The following is a 23372-nucleotide window of genomic DNA, read 5'->3' as shown; positions in this document are numbered from 1 at the left end:
GGTACAGAGGAAGATCTTCCAGCACGTCGCTGAGAACAACAGGCGGCAGCAAGAGCAGCAGAGGCAGCTCCCCTGGTAACTGTCTCCAGAAAGGGGTGGTGTTTCCCCCAGCTGCAAGGCCCATCCCTGCACTGAGGGCAGCCCTGTGGGAAAGCGGGATTTCTCTGACACCCCTCGCAAGACCAAAGCAGGTTCTGGAGGCTGGCTTTGGGCTGGACCTCCCTGACACCCAAGGGGTCTGCCTGGGCCCCCAGGATTGGCTTTCCATGGGCGATGTGAAAGTCCTGGCTGAAGACCGAGGGATCCCTCTGATGGCTGGCTCTCCCCTTTCCAAACCAGAGAGCATGTCCTTCCCTTGCAGAGTCCTGGGCCAAGACACCTTGCCCCGAGGGGGGACACCTGTATGGGACGCTCAAGGTCTTGGCCCAACCTGACTCAGCCCCAGGCTGATCAGCTGCACCTGGGACCTTCTCATGGGCTGGGGCACAAGGGGCCTCTCCCACTTCACAGACACCTTGAGGCTTCATCGCAAGCAGATCCCATCACAGGCGGCCTGAGCTACGCCTGCAGCATTTCTCTGCCTTCTCCCTGGTCAGACGATCATACACGTTTCTTTCTTCCTCCCTAGCGCTAGATGCTGGTACCGCAGCAGAGGGAAAGGTGCCGGGAGCGACGGCTGTAGCAGTGGCTGTTAGCAAAGGGGCTGGGTGGCTTCTCAGCTGTCAAGATCCACCTAAAAATACAAAATAAAGAGCTCTGGGGCTGGACTGACTGGCCTGTGCCTGGAGATGGATCGGTCTAAAGGGATTATACACACCCCATGTGTGATCCCAGAACTGCTTGTAGGGGCAGGAAGGAATAAAGTGTGCACGTACCCCCCAGCTCAAACACGTGCAGTGCCACTCCTGCACATCCCAACACACAGGCAGCATGGCAGTGGAGGCTCTCATGCTCTTCCTGGGAATACATCATATTATTTACAGAATTTACTTTGTCTTTAGGTTAGAGTAAACTCCAAGTAAGGGTGGCACGATTTTTTTTTCTTTTTTCATGTTGGAGAATTTAAGTGTAGAATGTCGAAGTCCATCCTGGAGATAAATGGCTTTTCACAGATGCTTGCTGTACAAAAATGTTTTCTAGCTATGAGAGAAGGTACTGTAGAAAATGAAGAGGGACCAGTGATCCATTAAGTTGAGTTACCCTTCTGTGTTAGCCTCTACCAGATGCCTCCTGGGAAGCTGCAAGAATTCCCTGTCGACACCAAGCTGTTCACAGAGGAAGTTTCTTTCTGACCTGAGGCATTTATCTGCCGGAAGCTGTTTGTTAACTGGTCTGCTTTGTTGCTACGCCAGTGTCTGTGGTACTAATCAGCGGCATGCACAAACTGAGTGTAGGCACCAAACTTACATCTTTCTTCTTGGGAAGGTTCTTCTCCTGTTGTTTCAAGTAAACTTGTATTTTTGGGGTATGTTTAGGTTGGATATTATGAAAAACTTCTTCACTGAAAGGGTAGTCAGGCATTGCAACAGGCTGCCCAGGGAAGTGGTTGAGTCTCCATCCCTGGAGGGATTTAAAAGATGGGTAGATGTGGTGCTTGAGGACGTGGTTCAGTGGTGGACTTGGCAGTGCTGGGTTAACGGTTGGACTCGATGATCTTAAGGGTCTTTTCCAACCTTAACGATTCCATGATTCTATGAATCTCTCCATACTGGCTAAGGAAGGATCTCTCGGTCTCAGGAAAGGGATCTCAAACCCTGAGAGGCGTCCCTGCTCGAGGGGAGAGTCACCTGGCCTGCCGTCCAGCTGCCATGCAGGGAGAGCTCTCATTGGGCCCATCCTGATGGTAATATTTAGAGGGTGAAGTAGCTGCCTGCCAGTCAATACTATAGACAAGATATCTTCATTTTAGCTCTGGCAACTTGTATCTTTGGCTTTCAAAACCACCTTTTGGAATCTTGTTCAAGACACCTTCACTCCCTTGTACGTCAGCCAGGGGCTTTCCAGCTCACACGTTCACCCCAAGGACGTGAGGGCTGTTGCTCCTGCCTCAGCCTGAACCAAAGTGCGGCTCGGAGTCAAGTGTATCCGTCACATTGACCAGATGCAGGAACTCTGAGGGGTTTATTCCTTTAACCCTTGCCTCTCTCCCCTCATCCTCTTTTCCTAGGGTGTTTTGGAGTTTAAGGGGGGATTTTTTGTTGTTGGAGGTGTTTCTGCAATTATTTTGCTGAGGAAGGTGGTGCGGCCTTGAAGCCCTGGGAGGCGGGGAAAGGTCTTACGTCCGGCACAAAGCCGGGAGCTCTGACGCCACCGTGAGCCCTTCTCTGCCCACGGCTCCCAAGAAGCATTTTCACCTCCCCACGGGCCTTCCCGGTGCCTGCTGGGATCCCTGCCCTGGAACAGGCCAGAGCACGGGCACCGCTGCTGTGGGAGGCATGACGGGACAGGGGCCCCGCCCACCCGCTCCCGCTGGAAGCCCCGCCCCCTCCCAGCACCCGCAGGGGCCCTGTGCCCCGGAAGTCGCTCTCCTCTGCCGGCCATGTGCTCCGCTGGGATTGGCTGGCAGGACCGGCCACCCCTGCCGCTTGGCCCAGAGATACATCAGACCTGGAAGGCCCTTCCCCTGCATCCACAGGGGCTGCCATTTTGGGTTGGCCGCCATTTTGTGACAGGGCGCCACCATTCCATGGCAGTGAGCTGCCCTTTTGTTAAAGCTCATACTGCTCTGTGATTGGCTAATGGCCAACAGATAAAACCTTTTTTAATAAGCACTACTGGAGTGAGTACTTAAAGTTTAAATGTGAAGAGAAACAAAAGGAAGAGGCCAGCCCAGGGTCCCCCACTTTCCCAGGCTGCAGAACAAGCCCTGACAGGTCTGGGTTGGGGGGGGCTTCAGGAGGGCAGAGGGGTGCCCGAAAGGTGGTGGGGTGTGGACAAGCTGGAACATGCCCAGGGGCTACGGCCCCCTCCTAGGAGTCCTCCAAAGGGCCTCCATAACAAATCCTGTCACGTGCAAAGAAGGGGCCGGTCCTGTGAGCTGGACTGGGAGGCCCCCACATCCCAGCCCAGCCCTGCAAGGTGGCCATGCAGGCTTACTGGGGCAGACTCTGGGATTTGCACAGTGCAGCAAGACACAGGCCATATGGGCTGTGCAAATGGAAAACCAGGATGAAATGCAAACTCGGAAGTACATGCGTGTGGGGACAAAGAGGAAAAGACCTGAATGGGATCCTCAACAGGACCACGCGAATGAGAAAAAGCAGCCAATGGGCCTGTGAACAGCAAAGTGCATTTTGAGGTATCACACTAAGATGGGTACTGGTGGGGAGCTCCCTTTCCCCATGGTTGTGGGGGATCTCACAGCTACCTGCCAGACCATTTTGGGGTGCAGGCTAGAGCTACGTGTTTTGCCTTGTCCTTACGTTGATGTCCTGATCGAATATTTCAAAAATCTCCAGATGACTGAGTGAGGGGAGAAGTCGGGACAGTGCTGTGCTTTGCACTGCTGTCTAAAACAACGTTGAGAACACACTGATGTCGTAGCTATTGCTGATGAGTGCTGCCATAATGTCAGCGCCTTCTCTGTTTCTCACTCTGCCCCCACAGCGATGAGGCTGGGGATGGGCAAGAGGCTGGGAGGGGACAAAGTCAAAGCTGACCCAAATGGACCAAAGAGATATTCCATGGCATATGGCGTCTTGTTAAGCACTAAGTCTTGGAGGGGAGTTTCTCCAAAGTAGCCATTGCTTGGAGACTGGCTGGGCATCAGTCTGCTGGTGTGAGTGATTGCTTCTCCATTGCTTGGTTCCTTTCCTTCTTTTCCTCTCCACTTATTAAACTGTGTTTATCTTGGCCCATGCTTTTTTTTTTCTTGCTTTTGCCCTTCCAGTTACCTCCCCCATCCTGCTTGGAGGGAGTGAGCGAGTGACTGGTTGGGGGTTTAGCTGTCGGCTGAGGTCACTCCACCACACCAGTACACAGGAAATACGTTGGTATGTGCTTGTGACGTCACTGGAGTCTGAGTACCTCAACGGCAAGTACATGGCAAATGGGCAGAGTTGCTTATGAGGTCACTCTCAGACAATAGGCCAGGAGCTGACCCATGGCATGTGCAGCTTGTTGTGAGGTCTCTGCTGCCTGAGTAGCTGCTAGGCCAGGAGCAGGCCCATGGCTTGTGTCTGTGCTTCTGAGGTCACTCCTGCCTGAGGAGCTAGTAGGCCAGGAGCAGGCCTATGGACTGTGTGAGTGCTTGTGAGGTCACTGGTGCCTGAGGAGATGATAGGCCAGGACCTGGCACATGGCTTGTGAATTTCTTTGTGATGTCAGTGCTGCCTGAGTAGCTGGTAGGCCAGGAGAAACATGTCTTGTGCTGGATATTTTGAAGGTCACAGGTGCCTGAGAAGCTGGTAGGCCAGGAGCAAGCACCTGTCTTGTGTAGGTGTTTGCAAGGTCATTTGTGACCGATGAGCTGATGGGCCAGGAAGAGGCCCATGGGTTGTGTAAGTGCTTGTGAAGTCACTGCTGCCCTGGTAGCTGATAGGCCAGGAGCAGGGCCATGGCTGGTGTAGGTTGCTGTGGTGTCACTGGTGCCTGAGTAGCTGAGAGGTTAGGAGCAGAACAATGGCTTGTGTAGGTGTTTGTGTAGGTGTTGGGTCATTGGTGTCAGAACACCTGATAGGCCCAAAGCAGGCACATGGCAGGTTTAGATGTTATGACATCAACTGTGGCTGAATGACGGATAGGCCAGGAGCGTGCACAGGGCTTGTGTACGAGCTTGTGATTTCACTGGTGCTGGAGTAGCCTATAGGCCAAGAGCAGGCATATGGCTTGTGTGGGTGCTTCTGATGTCATCAACATAGTATTTGGACCCCACCCAAACATGGCTTTTTGGAAGAACCATCATCAGCAGAAGCCCGTGCACAGCACCCACACCCGTGTGACAGTGTAACTCTTGAGCAGACAGCGCTGGCAGCAGGAGGGTGTGGGGTCACCGTCACTCTAACTGCTGAGCACCCAGTGGTGGCTGTAGGAGGGTGTGAGGTCACCGTCACTATAACTGCTGAGCACCCAGTGGTGGCTGTAAGAGGGTGTGAGGTCACCGTCACTCTAACTGCTGAGCACCCAGTGGTGGCTGTAGGAGGGTGTGAGGTCACCGTCACTATAACTGCTGAGCACCCAGTGGTGGCTGTAAGAGGGTGTGAGGTCACCGTCACTCTAACTGCTGAGCACCCAGTGGTGGCTGTAGGAGGGTGTGAGGTCACCGTCACTCTAACTGCTGAGCACCCAGTGGTGGCTGTAGGAGGGTGTGAGGTCACCGTCACTATAACTCAGAAGCACGCAGCTGTGGCAGGAGGAGGGTGTGAGGTCCCATCACCGATGGCACCGCGTGGCCGTGGGGCTCGGTGCAGAGCGGCCGTGTGCATCAGCGGGGCATGCCGGGGGCCGGGAGCTGCCCGGCCCCGTGTCTGCGAGGCCGAAGGAGCAGCCCCTGCAGCCCTGGCTGGAGCAGTCGGGGTGGGGGTGGCTCGGGGGCACCGCAGGGATGTGCCTGGGCACGGTGCCAGGAGGAAACCACAGACTTCCTGCCCAGCGCTGCGCTGCGGGGGGAGCGCGGCGAGCGCTGCGAGGCCACGTGGGCTGTGGTTTGTGCACCTGCAGGCTCCAGCTCCCGATGCGCCTGTGGGGAAGAACGGCCCCTCGGGGACAGGCTGAGAGTCAGGGGCCTGACGGAGCCTCTGGGCTGTGGGTCTGCTGCCAGGGCAAGGCCATGGCCCAGCTCGGGCTCCTGCGAGGGACCCAGGGTGGGGCTGTGCAGGGAGGGACGGGTGAGCCAGCCCTCCTGGGATGGAGCTCTTCCCCTGCCCAAGGCCCTTGCCCAGCTGCTGCTCCCAGCACAGTGGGGTCTGTAGCAGGGCCAGGGGCTTTTTCCTTCCCATCCTGACACAGACCCCGGTGCACTCCCAGCTCCGTGGTTCCCACATCTCTTGTCGGAGCTGGACAGCTGCCTCTTGGGTTCTTGGATGAGCCCACCGTAGAAGATGCTCAGTGCTCCCAGTCCCCACAGCAGGGTGCAAGGGGTGATGGACTCATTTCCCCTCCACACTCAGCTTCTCCCATGACGATCCCCCGACGTAGCGACCATGACACCCGCAGTAGGACACATATGTCCCTCATATATGGTCATGAATGGCGCTGGAGAAGTTCATTGGTGGGCTGGGCTGCATCGGAGGGGAGATAGCTCCCGATAACGTCTCAAAAGGTGCTGCTGCTGCTTTGATTGGCTCCTCCTGCAGCTGGGTTGGTATCTGCAGAGGTATATTACCCTCCCATCGTCGTTGTCCCCGTGAATCCCCAAGGAGCCGTGGCAGGGAGTGGGGCGCAGCAGGGCTGTGCCAGCAGGGCAGGAGGCTCAGGATGGGGATGGAGGCACTCCTGTCCCCTCGGGTGCTGTGGCTGCTCCTCTGGGTGCAGCTGTGCAGGGGTAAGTGCCGGTTCCCTTGTCTCACAGCCCAGGGCCGGTGGGTACCAGCGGGGTCATCGGGATCCCTTTGGGAATGGGGTTTCTTTCCAGGCTCCGCTGAGACAAGGGTCGGAAGGTGCTCAGGTCCATGGACCTTCTGCCTTTCCCTGTGCCTCTCTGTGTTTAAGGCAGCCTGTGCCTGGCTGCATTTATGGACTCCCCCATCCTGGGTGACCCTTTTGGGACCCCTTGTTCCCCAGTTCTGTGCCCCTGAGGTTGGCAGTGGCCCAGGTGGTGATGGCAGCACTCAGCGATCCCCAGGGCACAGCCAATCTCCAGGGTGCCCCGGAGGGTTTGTGTGCTGCTCCCTGCCCCAGGGTGCAGGGGAACCCCGACCCCAGGAAGGCAGTTTGTGCCCCACAGAGAGAAGGGGCCTGGGCTGTCTGCACCCACAGGTGGCAGAGAAGTTTCTTTCCTGGGTGTCTTGGCCAAGCACAGGGGCTGGGCTGATGGCTGGGGTGAGGAGGGGACATGGGTTGGGGGGACCCTTGGGTTCATCTCGGTGCTCCCTGAGGACATGGAAAGCCCTGGGGGTGGTGTGGGTTTGGGTGGTGGCAGGGCAGGTGGTGGGCAGGGGAAGCCGTGGGCCTGGGGGCATGGGGCTTTCCAGGGTGTGCTTGGCTGGGGAGGAGATGGTGCCCTGTGCAGGGCCTGGGAACACAGTGTGTGGGTGGGCATGGGCAGGGGGCTGTTGGAGTGGGAGGAGGTGCCAAGGGCTGTGGGGTGGTGAATGGCCCAGCAGGGCTGGAGTTGGCCCCCCCAGCCTGCCCAGCCCGTGGGGAGAGGAGGGACCCCCACACTTCCCCAGGGACAGCTCAGGGAGGAGAGGGCTCCCAGCCTGGTGCTGTGACTCGACTCCCAGAGCTGCAGCCTGGGGCTCGGCCCTCTCCTGACCGGTCCTGTGTTTTGGTGTTTGAAGGGGCTGCGGAGGTGAGGCTGGAGGCTGGCGGCGGGCGCTGTGCTGGGAGAGTGGAGGTGAAACACCAGGGCCAGTGGGGAACTGTGTGTGGTTTCTCCTGGGACATGGCTGATGCTGCAGTGGTTTGCAAGCAGCTGGGCTGTGGGTCTGCTGTTGAAGTTCATTCCTGGGCACACTTTGGGCAAGGATCTGGCCACATATGGATGGATGATGTTGCCTGTGCTGGCACCGAGTCTGCCCTGTCTGACTGCAGACACAGTGGATGGGGTAAACACAACTGTGATCACAGTGAGGATGCTGGAGTGACGTGTTCAGGTAAGGGGTCAGCCCTTTCCCCACCTTTGAGACCAGGATGCGGGGAGGGAACTGGCTGTGCCCTCAGGAAGAAACGAGCAGACACCAGATCAGGGCCCTGTTGCTGCATTTGCCAGTCCCTGAGGAAAGCCCTGTGAGAGCCCACCCTGGGTGCGCACACCCTTCCTGGTCCCTTACGTGGTTCAGCCCACCCTCCATTGGTGCCTGGGGCTCAGGTGAAACCCCCTCCCTGCCCCTTGGTGTCTGTTGGTGCCCATCTTTCTCGTTCCATTCAGCCAAGACCTGTCTGGCATTGCCAGGGGCCAGGTCCCCCCATGCCAGAGGCACCGAGAGCTGCTCATGCAGCCACCCACAGCCCCAGGGAAGGGCACAGAGTGGCCAGGGACTTTTGGGTTGTGCCTCCTGGCAGGCATGAGTCCCTTGGCCTAAGCAAAGGGGCTGCTCAGAGGGGGAAAGCGCTGGCCTTGAGCAGAGGAGCAGGGGGGCACATGGCACCCCATTCCTCTCCCAGGGTCACCCCATGAGAGCCAGCCCACGTGGACATGGCCCCGTGCTGTCAGTGGTGACCCGCTGCCCAGACTTTCCTGCCTACCCCAGCCCCGGCTGCCCTGTGCCACAGGGGCTTTGCCAGCACTTGCACTGTCCTCGGTGCCTGTCCTTGCACCGGGAGCTCGTGTCAGCCCAGGGCTGCCCCTCTGCCCGCTCTCCTGCCCTCTGCCTGGCCATTGATGAGGATGTGCGTGCCTGGCAGTGCACTCTGGCCCTGGCTGAGGACCCCCTCCCTGGGCAGGTGCCAGAGTGGGGGGCTGGCACAGACACTGACTGTACATACAGCTGTGCCATAGCCGTACCCCGTGAAATGGCCCATCTAACAGCAGTGCCCCAACAGCCTGAGACCACCCTGAGGGAAGGGTGTGTTACTGGGAATTCCAAGGGTTCCTCAGCCAGGCCCTGAGCTCAGTGGGCAGAGCAGGCTGCAGCAGCCAACAGTGCCTTGGCCAGTCTCCCTGGGCCCCAAGTGCTCGGAGTGCTGCCAGGAAGCCCAGGGTCTCCAAAATGGCAGCAGTTGGTCCAAGCAGTGCCTACGGCTGGGGGTTTGGGAGAGAAGCAAGGCCACAAGTGCTGTGCTGATGTCTGAGGAGTGGCAGGGTGTCCCTGGTGTGTTTGTGCCATCAGCAGCCCCTGGGAGCTGCTGGGAGGGTTGTGGGGCTCTGTGCCTGTGGCCACCTTGCAGACCAGGTGGGACGTGGGCATGTAACTGCCAGAGGGCTCTGGCAACTCTCCAGGGACTTTGATTGCTCCAGGATTTGTCCGGCTGCTTGGAGGGGAGAGCCCCTGCTCAGGACGCGTGGAGATCCACGATGGGAACCAGTGGAAAACGGTCTGTGACTCAGACTTTGGTCCCAAAGCTGCCAACGTGGTCTGTGGGGAGTTGCAGTGTGGCGCAGCCCTGCCTGTGCCCAGGGCAGCTCACTTTGGAGAAGGTGTTGGTGCCATGTGGGACAGAGAACTGCAGTGTGCGGGGAATGAATCCTTCCTCATCTCCTGCCCCAGGGGATCCCGCAGAGACCGGCCCTGCACCCACACGAACGCCGCTGGTGTCACCTGTACCCGTAAGGACTGAGGGTGGGGTGTTCCATATCTGGGGGTGTGCTGGGGCCAAGGGGAGCAGGGCCGGGACAGTGCCATGCTGTGCTGGGTGTGAGGACAGACGGGGTGATGTGGTTGTCTGCAGCCCTAAAATCAGGCAGAAAGAGGAGAAAGGCAGGCTCTCCTCCATTTGGCTGCTCCTCCAGCTGCCAAGTAGGTGAGAGCACAAGTCCACCCTCCCTCATTCTTCTCTGTTCCCGATGACACAGGGTTCAGGCTGGTGAACGGCAGCACGGCGTGTGAGGGGAGGGTGGAGGTCTATGTGCTGGGGACCTGGGGCACCCTCTGTGCCTCCCGCTGGGATCTCTCGGATGCCCATGTTCTCTGTCGTCACCTCGACTGCGGGTTTGCTGAGTCCATTCCCAGAGGAGGGCATTTTGGGAGAGGCACGGGACCTGTCTGGAGAGATTCATTCCACTGTGATGGGACTGAAGCCCACCTGGGACAGTGCCCAGTGAGCGCCCTGGGGGCCTCACCGTGCTCCCATGAGAACGAAGCTGCTGTCATTTGCTCAGGTGAGTGCTGGGACAACGTTGTATTAACTCCATTTGCCGCTTGGGTGTGACATGGCCACCGAAAGCAGAGGACCTCATGGCAGCAGCAGGGTGAATTTCTCCCTGGAGAAACCCTAGCTTCACCAGGAATCTCTTCCCCACCCAGGGCAGGGGCTCAGGTCCTGAGGTCACAGCCAGGCCGAGGGTCCTCTGCTCTCCTGCTGCAGGACAGACCCAGGACAGGGCTGCGGGGCTCAGCTCCATCCCTCTGGCTGCACACAGCTCTGTCCCAGCCCCACAGAGAGTCCCATAGAGGCCAATCCCAGAGCCACAGGGGGTGTGAGCTGCAGAGCAGGGCTGGGCTTTGCCCTCGCTTCTGGTCAGCACAAGACCCAAACTTGTCCTGTTTGATCGGAAAGGCCCCCCTTGCTCTGCTCCCTGCCAGGGACACAGGCTCCCAGGCCCAGATCCCCAGGGATGCAGAGGGGCAGAGGCGTGTGTGCTCTGCCCCATGGCTCAGCAGTGCCAATGGCAGCACTGAGGTGGGGCAAGGCTTGTCCTGGGGCTGCCTGTCCCCAGGCCACCGCCGGCTGCTGCTCCCTCCTGCGGGAGCTGCCCCATCTGCCTCAGCAGGGACGTGTTGGGTGGCTCTGCCCCACCAAGAGCAAAGGGAGTGTCTTGCTCAGGAAGGCTCAGGGACTGGGGAAGCAAGCCTGTGGAAAGCTGCTCCTGAAGCTGACCGCAGAGGGCTGGGGGCAGGCGGGTGAGCTGCAGGGGGTTGTGAGGGTTGGAGAGCCTGGAGAGGTGCTGCAGGTTTGTGGGCTGTCTGGTGCTGCTGAGGGCTGGGGCATGGCTGCTCTCCCCAGGCCCAGGCAGCTCCACAGCCCTGCGGCTGGTGGGTGGAGGGAGCCGGTGCGACGGGCGAGTGGAGATCTTGCAGCGCGGGACGTGGGGCCGAGTCCTGGATGAGCAGTGGGACATGCAGGAGGCCAGCGTGGTGTGCCGGCAGCTGTGGTGCGAAGAGGCAGAGAGAGCCTACAACCCCCCGAAGCCTCGGAGAGGGACGGGTCCCGTGGGGCTGCGAGGGGTCCGGTGCGCAGGGCACGAGGCCAACCTGACCCTCTGCAACACCTCCCTGCCCATGAGCGCGCTGGCAGCAGGGATTGCAGAGGACGTGGGGGTCGTTTGCTGGGGTGAGTGGCACTGCACAGGCCCTCCAGGCTCTGGGCTGGGTGGGCAGCCGGCCCCTGATGGCAGCTGGGGTTTCTTCCTGCTGCAGGGAGCCGGCAGGTCCGGCTGGTGAACGGGCCCGGGCGCTGTGCTGGCAGAGTGGAGATCTACCACCAGGGCAGCTGGGGGACTGTCTGCGATGACCAGTGGGACCTGTCTGATGCCGCCGTCGTTTGCCACCAGCTGGGCTGCGGAGGGGCGGTGGAGGCGACTGGCTCCGCTCGGTTTGGGGAAGGCTCTGGTCAGATATGGCTGGACAGCGTGAACTGCTCCGGGGCCGAAGCTGCTCTCTGGGACTGCCCGGCAGGGTCCTGGGGGCAGCACGACTGCGGGCACAAAGAGGACGCAGGAGTCGTCTGCTCAGGTCTGTGCTGGGAGCTGTGGTGGGAGCCCGGTGCCCGGGGAGACCAGGACAAGGGGAGAGCCGTCAACGGCCGAGGCTGTCCCTGGCTGCCTCTGAGCCCCTGCCTGAGCCAGTCCTGGGGACACCCATGCACAAACCCCCTCGGTCCCACTGGGGGCCCCTTGTAAGCTGAGCTGTCCCCAAGGGTTAGCGGGGAGGGCATGGGTGTCTGTCCGTCAGGGACTTCTCTCTGCCCCTGGCAAAAGGGTGACTTGCTGGCCGTGCCTCTGCCTGGCTGAGGGCCTGGGGGGTGAAGAGGCTTCTCTGCTCCCATAGCCCCAGACCAGCCTGTTCCCCTCTGGGCTCTTTCCTCCCAGATTTCATGGCCCTGAGGCTGCACAACAGCACCAACTGCTCCGGGCGCCTGCAGGTGTTCTACAATGGCAAATGGGGGAGCGTTTGCTCCAACTCAATGACTCCCAAAACGGTGTCGCTGGCATGCAAGGAGCTGGGCTGTGGGGATGGAGGGACCCTGCCCTATGGTAGGGTGTCTGGCCTCACCTGGCTGGATCGCGTGGAGTGTGGGGAGAGAAACAGCTCCTTCTGGCAGTGTCCTTCTGCTCCCTGGGACCCACAGTCGTGTGATGACCTGCGAGACGAGACCCACATCACCTGCAATGGTAATTCGGAGCTCCGCGGGCACCAGCATCCCCCCAGCTCCTGCTCCCTGCTGGGCACAGTCAAGCGCAGAGACAGGGCCCACAGGGGCTTTGACTTTATGTGCCAGACCCTGCTGCTTGTGGTGGCACAAATGGGACTTCAGCTCTCAGAGCCCCACACATTCCCCAGCAGTTGCCAGCCGGGCTCCCAGCAGCACCCAGGGGAGGCAGAGGTGTCTGCAGGCGAGGTCTCAGAAGAGCCCAGCCAGGGCTCCAAGGAGCGTCCCCTCCATGGACACCCTCCTGCTGCTCTGTGAACCAGGGTCCCTCTGGGGCTGAGCAGTCAGGGTCCCCCACATTGCCGTGCGTGTCCCCTGAATGACTGGGGTTCAGCTGCTGCCGTGAGCGAGGCGGCACGGGGCGGCGTGAGCAAAGCTCAGCCCCACGCTCTGCTGCACGACCCCCTTCAGCAGCCCCTTCACAGCAGGATTTCCTTCTGCAGGGAGTCGGCCAGAAACACCCGCGGCCCTGGGGACCGTGTGCCCAAACTCCACGAGCTGCACAGGTAGCTGCTCCTCTGCATGCCCCTCTGGCCTGGCAGGGCTCTGCCTGCTGTCCCGGTGCCCTGGGAGGTCTCTGCCTTCTCCAGACAGGGAGAAGATTCGTGCCGTGGGAGGTGGGTGCTCAGGTGGGAGACGGGTGCTCGGGCAGAGTGGAGGTCTGGCACCATGGCTCCTGGGGGACGGTGTGCGACGACTCCTGGGACAGGCAGGATGCCGAGGTGGCCTGCAGGCAGCTGGGCTGTGGCCCCGCGGTGTCTGCCCTGGGCGAGGCTGCGTTTGGGGAGGGGACGGGCCCCATCTGGCTGGAGCAGGTGGAGTGCCGGGGGACGGAGCCATCTCTGCAGGACTGCTGGGCTCGGCCTGGGGACAGCGGTGCCTGCCGGCACAAGGAGGATGCTGCCGTGCGCTGCTCAGGTGAGCGGCAGGGCTGGGACCCTTGCTGGAGCTCTTGGCAGAGCTCCTGAGAGCAAGGCTGTCCTTGTGGAGCATGGGAGCCTGGTGTCAAGTGGGCAGCAGCCTCTGTGGGGCTGGATGTCCTCTGGCTTCTGCCTGCAGGGCCCTGCAGCCCCCAGGGGCATCTCCTGGGCTCCCTGCACCATCCTGCCCAATACCCAGAGCAGGGCCCTGGGCCCTGTCCTGGCCACCCTGACCAGTTTTGCAGGAGGAGCAATTTGGGTGGGATGCGTCAGGGATACATGCACACATGCACGCACACACGGTGTGTGAGAGAGGAGGCTCCCTGGTACCTGCACACCCACCCTCTCAGCCCAGCTCTCCTTCTCGTCTTCTACAGCTGCACCCACGACAGCAGCACCTACGCTCCGACCAGGTAACCTGTCCTCCCCGCTGGTGCTGGGTCTTCTCAGGGCCAGCTGTGACCCATGGCGGGAGGGAAGGGGCTCCTTGCTGGGATGTGAAACTCCCAGGAGGAGGCACTGGGATAGCAGTGGGGCAGGGGCATTGGGGAGGGCTGTCATTTGGCTGTCATTCTGTCATCCATCAGGGTGGAATCTTCCTCATGACTCACTCCTGGGATCATCTACCCCTGGTGTAATGGGGGTCAGGACTGGGGTGTCCCAGCCCCCCACCTCTCCCAGGCCTGGTGCTGCCCTTTTTGTGCTCCTGCCATGCAGATCCTACCCGGGGTCGTTTGACCAGCAGCGGGAGAGTCTCATTGCCCGTCATCATCTGCATCATCCTGGGGGCCCTTCTCTGCCTTGTCCTGGCCCTCCTGGCCGGGCAAGCGCGAAGCCCAGGGCTGGGCGCGGAGGTGGGTGGCGGGGAAAGATGCCTCCTGGCAAGGCCAGGGGTGCTGTGAGGTGTGAGTGAGTGGCACAGGCAGAGCTGGGGGGATAAGGGTGTGTGCTGCCTTCATTCCCATGCACCGCCTCCTTGACTGCCTGACCATGGGCCACCAGCAGCAAGGGGCAGAGAGAGTCCAGACATGGTGGGAATTAGGAATGGGGTGAGGACAGAAATGGCGGAGCTGGTCTGGGGGAGATGGGAGCAGAGGGGAGACAGAGGAGGACATCACACTGGCAGCGCTCTGGGCAGCCCTGGAGGGGACTGTGGGGCAGGGGAGATGCCAGGAGGAATGCGGGGCAGCAGGGTCGATCCCCGTGGTTGCAGGCCCTGAGGATGTTCTCCTGTGTAACCCTGACCTCCCCCCAGCAGAGAAGGGGCCATGCTATGGATCCATGGGGCAGAAAGGGGAGAGGGAAGGTGGGAGCTGCTCCAAGCTCTGCATGAGGGACCTGACCCAGGGGCCAGAGGGGCACAGGGGCTGTTTCTGAGGGGATGGTGCGAGGGTGTCACTGCCCCAGGCCATGTCCATGGGGACACTGCCCTCACTGAGGACGTGGTAGCAGTGACCAGACAGCACAGCAGGGCTGTGCTCTGGCGATAGCCTTTTGCTGGCCCAGGGGACCAAAACCAGGGGGGCAGAGTGGGATCCTGTCCCGTCTCTGCCTGTCCCTGGGCCAGCCCTGCTGCTGTCCACAGGCTCTGGGAGAGCTTGGGAGCCCTTCCCTGAGGCCGTGTATGAGGAGATCGGTTACAGCCCGGCGTGGGAGAAGCAGGCGAGGTTCAGTGGCTCAGGTGGGTGTGGGTTCCTCCCGGGGGGCACATCTGCCAGGCTCTTCCCCCTCACCCCCCACCCATGGCTGAACCCCTGCAGTCCCCTGGCCCATGGTCCCTGCAGTGCTGGGGCTGTGGGGGCTGTGGGGAGAGCAGCCAGGTCCTGGGCCCAAGAGAGGAGCTTCCTCCCCACCTGTTCTTCCTGTCCCAGCTGGGGACAGCCCCTCTCTGCCTGTCCCTGCACCCCTATGGGACACCTGAGGGGGGAGGGAAGGGGCTGTCCTGGGGCAGCTCTGGGAGCCCCTTTGAAACAGGATTTGTCCCAGGGGAGCAGGGTGAGTCCTGAGCCCTTCTCCCCACTCAGCCCTGCCTCTGTGGGTCCCCCGTCCCCAGCAGCACTGACCACAGGCCTGGTCAGCAGAGCGCACTCCCCTAACAGCCGCTGCGCCTCTCTCCAGGCTCCTCTTCAGAGGGGTCCCTGACCAAGCTGCAGCCCTACCCTGGGGACAGCAAGGAGGAGGATGGTCCGGGATCAGCAGCAGGTAATAGGGTGCAGGAAGGAGTGGATCTCTCCTCCCTGCAGGCATGTGAAGAACAGCGGTGTCACTGAGTGTCACCGTCGGAGCTGGGGAGGACATGGAGTGGTGTCTCCTGTGGTGCTGCCAACACCGGTGTCTGAGCCCCATGTCCCTGCGCATCCTCCCATCCTCTGCTCTGCAAATGTATCTTCTCCCTGTCACCAGCTCCCCTCTCCTTTCAGACGTCCCTGTCCTGCCCGGAGGTGACCCAGCGGATGGCTATGATGATGCCAGGGAGGTTTCTGAGCCTGGGGATGATGCTGCCCCTGGGCAGGGAGACTGGGAAATGGCCAGGGCACCAGAGGAGGCAGCAGGACCCAGGGATGCACCTGGAGGTGAGAGGGAAAGAGAGCGCTGCCGGTTCCTGGGCTGCCATCCCTGGTGCCGGATGAATCCTTGCTGTAGTGAATGCTCAACCTCCTGGGATGGGGGAAAATGCACCAGGAATTTTCCTTGGGTTCCAGGGGTGGGAGAGGGAGTTGAACATCTCCGGACTGGTGAGGAGAAGGGAGGAAGGTGATGTACAGAGCAGGAGGGGCACCCCATGGGGCGAACGTGCAATGGCTGCCTTGCTGCTTGCAGGGGCAAAGCTGTGCTCCCAGAGACGTGCTGGAGCCCCTGGAGCTGAGGGAGATGCCTGGTCCCTGTCCCCAGAGAGCACAGGCTATGACGATGCTGAAGAGGTGTCTCTGGCACATCCCCCTGAGGACACACAGGCTGTGCCAGTGGAGCTCAGTGCACAACAGTCCCTGAGCCCCGCGCCAGGAGAGCCCGTCCCTGCCATGCAGCTGGGTGCAGCCAGGAGGGAGGAGAGGTCTGTGCAGCTGGGAGAGCCGTGAGCACCAGGGAAGCGTCTCCCTTTACCACGGGCAGCAGAAACAGCCGGGCATTTCCTCTTTTTTATTCCCCTGTTTTTGCACCATGCCTCCTTATTTGTTCTTATTAAAAGCCTTTAGGGGTTTGAGCCACAGCTGGTGCTTGCCTGGCCCGATGTCGGGGTGTCTCCCTGAGGGTGATCGGGAGGAGCAGAGCACAAAGACATGGTGGTGGGGAAGGGGCACGTCTCAAGGACGGACAGCAGTCTCGGGGTCAGATTGTGGGGCTGCAAGAGCCCCTGGTCCCTAGGGAATATTCCTGCTGTCAGAGACATTTCCATCCTGGCAGCCGCAGTTTCCAGCCAAAATGTCTCTCTCCAAGGTCCCAGGAGTGCCCATCTCTTCACCTCAGGGTTCCCCAGTTTCTCTTTCCCTCAGGCCCTACCTGGGCCACACTGGTCCCACACAGAGAGGCGAAGACAGAGCTGCTGTGTTGGGTGATCCCTGGGCTGTGGCCTCACAGCAGTTAGCCCTATGGTGGCCAAGGTGCCCTGGACACCCCAGCCAGCCCCAGCAGGTATGACAACGGCAGGGACACAGGAGCAGAAAGCTCACAGCCCCTCATCCAGGCACTGGGCCTCCCCCTGCGCCCCTCTGCCCCCCAGCATCCCTGGAGGTGGGGGGAAGGGCAAGCTTCCGTCTCCCTGGGGCTAAGGGTCTCTGTGGCAGGGTGGGTGAGCACGGTCAGCTGTTAACTGAAAGGCCAACGGTTTGGCCACACACAGGGATGGTGTCCTCGTGATGCTACAGCTGGGGCAGTTGTGTTGCCCAGTGCCATAGATTTGTTCCCCAGTGAGCCCCTGCCTGGCAGACAGGGTTTGGGGGAATCAAAACCAGACCGCAGTCACCTTGAACATCTGGAGGGGTTGAGTGGAGGAGGTAAGGGGATGGGCTGTTCATCCAGTCTGCTTTGCACACATGGCCCCAGGGCCCATCCTTATCAGTGACTCTCCTATTCTTGCTCAGGAGCAACCTAGAAGGACTCTTTTGGAGCAGTGAGAGTCCTGCAGGCACTGTCCCTGAAGCCAAGCATTTTCAGGCTCATGCTCAAAGCTCACAAGACAGTATCGTTGCTTGGACAGGGTCTCTCCCTCTCACTTTTGCTCAGTCACCAAAAAAGCCAAACTTCTTTGGAGATGCATTGCCGGGGAGCTGGCTATGAGGCAGCAGATCTGCAGGGGGCCAGGACGTGCACGTTGCTGTGGGACTACAGTCCAGTATGTGCCATTACTTGGCCTGACTGGTTGACTGGGGAGAGGCTGAGACTGGAAGCAGAGGGGGATGGCCTGGGTTGCAGTTGTCACTGTGTTCCTGATGGGTGAGCAGGATTCTGCAGCTGCAAGAAGTTGCAAGAGGGCACTGCAGCAGGTTGTTGGAGCTCATGAGCAGGTCTTTCTTCCTCTGGGCAGGGACTGAGGGCTGTGAGGGGCTGCAGCTGGGCTGGACAGTGGTGGGTGAGGAGTTTTGGGTAAGGAAAGTGGGGACAGTTGAGACACTTGTGCTATGGGCCCTGGGTCCATAGGTGCTGAGGGGATGGAGAACACAGAAGCGTGTGCAATGCTAGGACATGCAGAGGAAGGTAAATCTGGAGAGTAAAACTGACGCTGAGTGGTTGATCTGGGGCTGTTTTGAAGACACAGTGTGAGAGTTGGTGACCATGCTAGACCCCAGGGGAGCCAGTGCTGGCATTTCTGTCCCGACTTGTGCCCTTGCAGCAGGGAGGAGCTGATGCAGAGGGCTGTTGATGTGGGGCCCCAGAGGGATCCCCCTGTGCTGTGTATCTCTCTGCTGATGCCCAGAGAGGAGCACATAGGTGTTTCATCAGTCATTGCAGCAGGGGGGCAAGGGGGGCCAAGAAACTGGTCAGGTCAGCGTGTGACTGAACAACACTGGTGCCCATGCACTACAGCGGATGATCCTCAGCACAGCATTGTCAGCTGTCCTGGGCACATCAGAGGTCTTAGTGGGACAGAGCTCTGGAGGGAGGATGCTGCCATTCAGGCCTCAGCTCCAGGGAGTGCATCTCCCTGGGACTGCGGGGATGGTGGCCTCTGGTCTGGGAAATGGGGTCCAGGTGAAGGTGTGAGGATGGGACCAGTCTGTGCATCACTGAGAATGACAAAGAGGAGAGAGACAGGGTCTTTGCAGAGACCCCGCAGAGGAGAGATCTCGATCCCTGTGGAGCAGGGAAGGAGGGACAGCTGGAGACCACCCCAGAGGAGCACTGAAGGGAGAATCCTGCCCAGGGAGGGGATGGGCACTGTTGGTGCTGGAGGAAGGCTCCTTCTAAGCCACAGATTGACAGCTACAGAGCCGCGATGGTGCTCTGGCAAGAGGTGAAGGAGCAAGCAGGGCTGGGGCAGGCTGGAAGAAGGAAAGCGATATCTGGAAAAATGTAAGGGAGGAAATGATTGCTGAAGCCCGGGGTTGAAGCAGGGGCCTTTAGATGTTCAGCCTAACGCTCTCCCAGCTGAGCTACTTCAGCCCTGCCTTGCCCCCCCAGCCCTTGTCCCTGTGGCAGCGGTGCCAGGCCCCAGGCTGACACACAGGAGGAGGCTCCTCAGAGAGGTTCCCAGGGAAAAGCTGTGCCCAGCCTCCGGCAGAGGGGACCTGGCCCCTCCCTGCCTCCAAGGCCCCGTGGGCTCCACGTTTGGTGGAGGCCAGCTTGCACTGGCTGTGCCAAGATGTGTGGGGGCCTTGTACAAACGTGTCACTGGCAAAGGTAAGTGGGCAGGCCAGGCATGCGCAAAGGCTGAGGGTGGAAGAAGCGTGGGGCTGGTGGAAGACCTTATCTCCTTCCCCATGGAAGGCCTCCCTCCCACCACCCTGTTTTCCCCAGCTCAACTTCACCCCTTTGTTCCCAACTCTTCTACCCCTGAGCAGTGCAGGGGGATGGGCAATGGAGGCTGTGGTCAGTCCAGAACAGGTCCTCTCTGCTGCTCCTTCCTTCTCACACTTTTCCCATGGGGTCCGTCTTGTGGGCTACAGTCCTTTGAGACAAACTTGCTCCAGCATGGGCTCTCCTCAAGCCACCATTCTTGCAGGAAATATCCTACGTCTCCAGTGCTGGGTCCTCCACAGACTGCAGGGCTTACCTTCTCCACCATGCTCTCTGCCACGGGCTGCAAAGAACCTGCTCTGGTGCCTGAAGCACCTCCTTCTTCACCAGCATTGGTGCCTGCAGGGCTGTTTCTCCCACTATTGTTTCCCTCACTCCTCTCCCACTTTGGCAGTTGTGTCCTTTCTTAAATACACTTTCACTAAGGTTCCACCATCCTCGTTGATGGGCTCAGCTTTGGCCAGCGAAGGGTCTGTTTGGAGCCAGCTGGAAGCAGCTCTGCCTGGCATGGAGGCAGCCCCTGGTTTCTTCTCACAGAGACCACCCGTGCAGCCCCCCCGCTACCAAAACCTGCACCTGGACGCCAAGACACGGGGTAAAGCTTTGCCTTGCTAAATGACGTCCCCTGCTCTTCCCTCATCCACAAATACAGTTTACTCGCTGGGGAGGAAGGGAGAGAACCAGAGAAGGCCTTGATGCTGTGCAAACACAGTTCAGCACTAGCTACAACATTGGGGTGCTGTCAACACTGTTTTGGTCACAAATCCCACACATAGCACCATACGGGCTGCTATGAAGAAAATTATCCGCATCCCAGCCAAAACCAGTACAATGTGCCTGGAAATACAGTTTCCAGGATTCTTTGCTCTATCACCTTGCCAGGGAGAGAGGTGAGGCTGAGTGGCCTGCAGTTCCCTGGGTCCTCCTTCTTGCTCTTCTTGAAGATAGGATTGACATTTGATTTCCTCCACTCTTCGGCCACTTCCCCCAGTTTCAATGACTGGTAAAATATTACTGAGAGTGGCCTCGCAATGACATCTGCCAGCTTCCTCAGCACTCGTGGCTGCATCCCATCAGGGCCCAGAGACTTAGGCATGTCCAGTTTGCTTACGTATTCCCTGACCTGATCCTCTTGCACCAGGGGTATGGCTGCTGGCTCCTGACTTTCCCCACTGGTCTCTGGGACCTGGGATTGCTGAAGGCCTGTCTTGCCAGTAAAGGAGGAGGTGAAGGCGGCATTCAGTACCATGGCCTTTCCCATCTCCTGTGTCAATAGCTCCCCTGCCTCCTTCAGCAGTGCACCCACTGTTTTCAGAGCTTTTGCCATAGCTTTTGTCAGCTCTGTCAGTACAGAAACCCTTCCTGTTGCCATTAACATCCTTCATAAGATTCAATTCTACTTGGGCTTTGGTTTTCCAGACTGCATCTCTGCATGCTTGGACAGTCTCTCTGTATCCCTCCCAGGTTACCTGTCCCTGCTTCCACCCTCTCTATGCTCCTTTTCATGTCTGAGTTTGGCCAGGAGGTCCTTGTTCCTCCACGCAGGCCTCCTGGCATTTTTGCCTGACCACCTCTGGCACCAGGTGTTTGTGTGTGAACAACTCCCTCCTGGCCTCCACCCCCAGTAATGAGCATGGGAGCTGAGACAAGGAACTCACATGCAGGAGCCTATTTTGTGCACATGTATGAACTGAGGCAAGAAGAAACCCACCACCTGTGGGGTTGTGGCAGGCATGGGATAAAGTTTAGTTCCCTTCTAGCCCCAGGACTACAAACCCAGAAGGAGATGCCTTGACTGACTCAGCTGAATCCCTTCCCTCAGCAGGGGTAAAGGAGATCATTCCCTGTCCCTCTCTGGGTGTCCTGTGTAATGATGGGAAAAGAAAACGTGATTTTCATGCCCAAATCTTTGTCCTGACAGAAGAAATGCCACTGGTGGGAGTAAGTGTCTCTCCCCAGCTAAGGGAGGGAACATGGAATCATAGAATCATAGAATGCTTTGGGATGGAAGGGACCTTGTAAGGTCACCTAGTCCAGCCCTCCTGCAATAGGCAGGGACATCTACAACTTGATCAGGTTGCTCAGAGCCCCATCCAGCCTGGCCTTGAATGTTTCCAGGGATGGGGCATCTACCACCTCTCTGGGCAACCCCTTACAGTGTTTCACCACCCTCATCACGAAAAAGTTTTTCCTTGTTTTCAGTCTAAATCTACCCTCCTTTAGTTTAAAGCCATTACCCCTTGTCCTATCGCTACAGGCCCTGCTAAAAAGACTATCTCCATCTTTCTTGGAGGCCCCCTTGAATACTGAAAGGCTGCAAGAAGGTCTCTTGTTGAAGAGCCTTCTCTTCTCCAGGCTGAACAACCCCAGCTCTCTCAGCATTTCCTCATAGCAGAGGTGTTCCAGCCCTCTGATCATTTTTGTGGCCTCCTCTGGACCCTCTCCAACAGGTCTGTGACCTTCCTGTGCTGAGGACCCCAGAGCTGGAGGCAGTGCTCCAGGTGGGGTCTCACCAGAGCAGAGTAGAGGGGCAGAATCCCCTCCCTTGACCTGCTGGCCACGCTTCTTTTGATGCAGCCCAGGAGACGCTTGGCTTTCTGCGCTGCGAGAGCACATTGCAGGCTCATGTCCAGCTTTTCATCTACCAGTACCCCCAACTCCTTCTCGGCAGGGCTGCACTCAATCCCTTCATCCCCCAGCCTGTATTGATACTGGGGATTGCCCCGACCCAGGTGCAGGACCTTGCACTTGGCCTTGTTGAACCTCATGAGGTTCCCACAGGCCCACCTCTCCAGCCTGTCCAGGTCCCTCTGGATGCATTCCGTCCCTGAGGCGTGTCAACTGCACCACTCAGCTTGGTGTCATCTGCAAACTTGCTGAGGGTGCACTCGATCCCGGTCTCTGTGTCATTGTTGAAGATATTGAACAGCACTGACCCCAGTACGGACCCCTGAGGGACACCACTTGTCACTGATCTCCATCTGGACATCGAGCCATTGACCACTACCCTCTGGATGCGACCACCCAGCCAGTTTGCTGTCCACTCAATGGTCTGCCCATCAAATCCATATCCTTCCAATTTAGAGAGAAGGAGATTGTGGGGGTGTAAAGAACTGGTACCAAATGTGGTTTTGTCTCGACATTGCCGCTGTAGCGCCATCCAGCGTCGCGCTTCGAGAAAACCCTCTTCTCCACAGTTTTGAGAAAAACAACCTCGTGCGCCTGCGCAGGGATTAAAGGTGCGAAAAGAGCCGAGGCAGGGACAAAAGGCACAAAAAGAGCAGAGGCGGGGGCAGCACGTCCGTGGCGAACCGCACGTACACATTTGTGATCCGCGCATGCGTGAGAGCCCCTACATAAGGAGCACATGTGCCCCGGGACAAGATTGGGCACGGGACCACTGGTTCCAACTGCAAAGTGTTATGGACCGAATAGCGGTTTTGCATAAAGAAGCTAGAGTGAAGAAGGGCAAAGGGAAAGCCATCGTTTGTGCTGTGTTAGGAGCGTGTCTGGCAGTGGCGGTGGAGGACAAGAAACGAGCACCCTGCCAATCAGAGGCTGTGGCCGCTGTGTTGCAAGCGGCGATAGCGCCGCTGCGAGAGCAACTACTAGAGACCAAACGGGCGCTAGAGGAGGAGAAGCGCCAAAATATGATTTTGAAGGAGGAGCTGAGGGTTCAGCTCCTGAGGGAGGCAGACACCCTCGCTGAGGCAGAGGTGATGCTGGAGGAGAAAGGGGTACGCCAAATCTACCCCCAGAAAGATTTAAAGCGATTAAGGGAGACGGTGGATAACACCCCCCATATGTGCCCGCTAGTAAAGACAGAATACATATATGAGGACGATAGCGACAACCGTCCCCAAGTTGTAACTAAAGAAATCCCTTTTACCGCCACCAAATTGGCTAAACTCCGAAAGGATTTTGCTAGGACGGCAGGGGAGTCTGAAACCGAATCTGTGTGGAGGATATCCCTGTCGGGGGGGGACGGGATCATGCTATCGGAAAAGGAAGCAGAGGGGTATTGGGGCCCGGGCGTCTTCCTCACAACAGACAATCGCCGGGCCCCATGGTCTCTGACCCAGAGGGCAGCATATTGGGCGGGGGGGCTGAACCCATTAGAAAGGGGGGATCCCCTGGCTATAACTGGTTCGGTTGAGCAACTACTAGAAAACGTACAAAAGGCAGCATGCCTGCAAATGATGTATGACCAGGAACTTAAGCCAAATTTAAGCTCTCCGATGTTGTTACTGGTAGAACCCGGGCAGCTGACGCCGCTGATAAGAGGACTCCCCGACTCGCTAAAACCTATCG

At 59.0% G+C, this 23372-nt stretch overlaps 1 protein-coding gene across 1 annotated transcript in view; it reads left to right on the top strand.

The window, feature by feature from the left end:
- The window catches only part of LOC309603956 (scavenger receptor cysteine-rich domain-containing protein SCART1-like), a gene marked incomplete at both ends in the record, with an annotated part of 35980 nt that extends 13984 nt beyond the window's left edge, over positions 1–21996 (top strand). Inside the window, 6 exons of the mRNA XM_082338828.1 lie at positions 9309–9367; positions 9614–9919; positions 10771–11091; positions 11178–11492; positions 11849–12151; positions 21980–21996. Of these exons, the coding sequence (XP_082194954.1) occupies positions 9309–9367; positions 9614–9919; positions 10771–11091; positions 11178–11492; positions 11849–12151; positions 21980–21996 (1321 nt within the window). The remainder of the gene's footprint in view (positions 1–9308; positions 9368–9613; positions 9920–10770; positions 11092–11177; positions 11493–11848; positions 12152–21979) is intronic.
- Positions 21997–23372: the final 1376 nt, after the last annotated feature.

The sequence above is a fragment of the Platalea leucorodia genome (assembly GCF_965183815.1).
Source record: "Platalea leucorodia genome assembly, contig: HAP1_HAP1_SCAFFOLD_273, whole genome shotgun sequence".
NCBI classification, from domain to species: Eukaryota; Metazoa; Chordata; class Aves; order Pelecaniformes; family Threskiornithidae; genus Platalea; species Platalea leucorodia.
The sequence above is the reverse complement of the archived record's forward strand: the minus strand, read 5'-3'. Positions and strand labels throughout refer to the sequence as shown.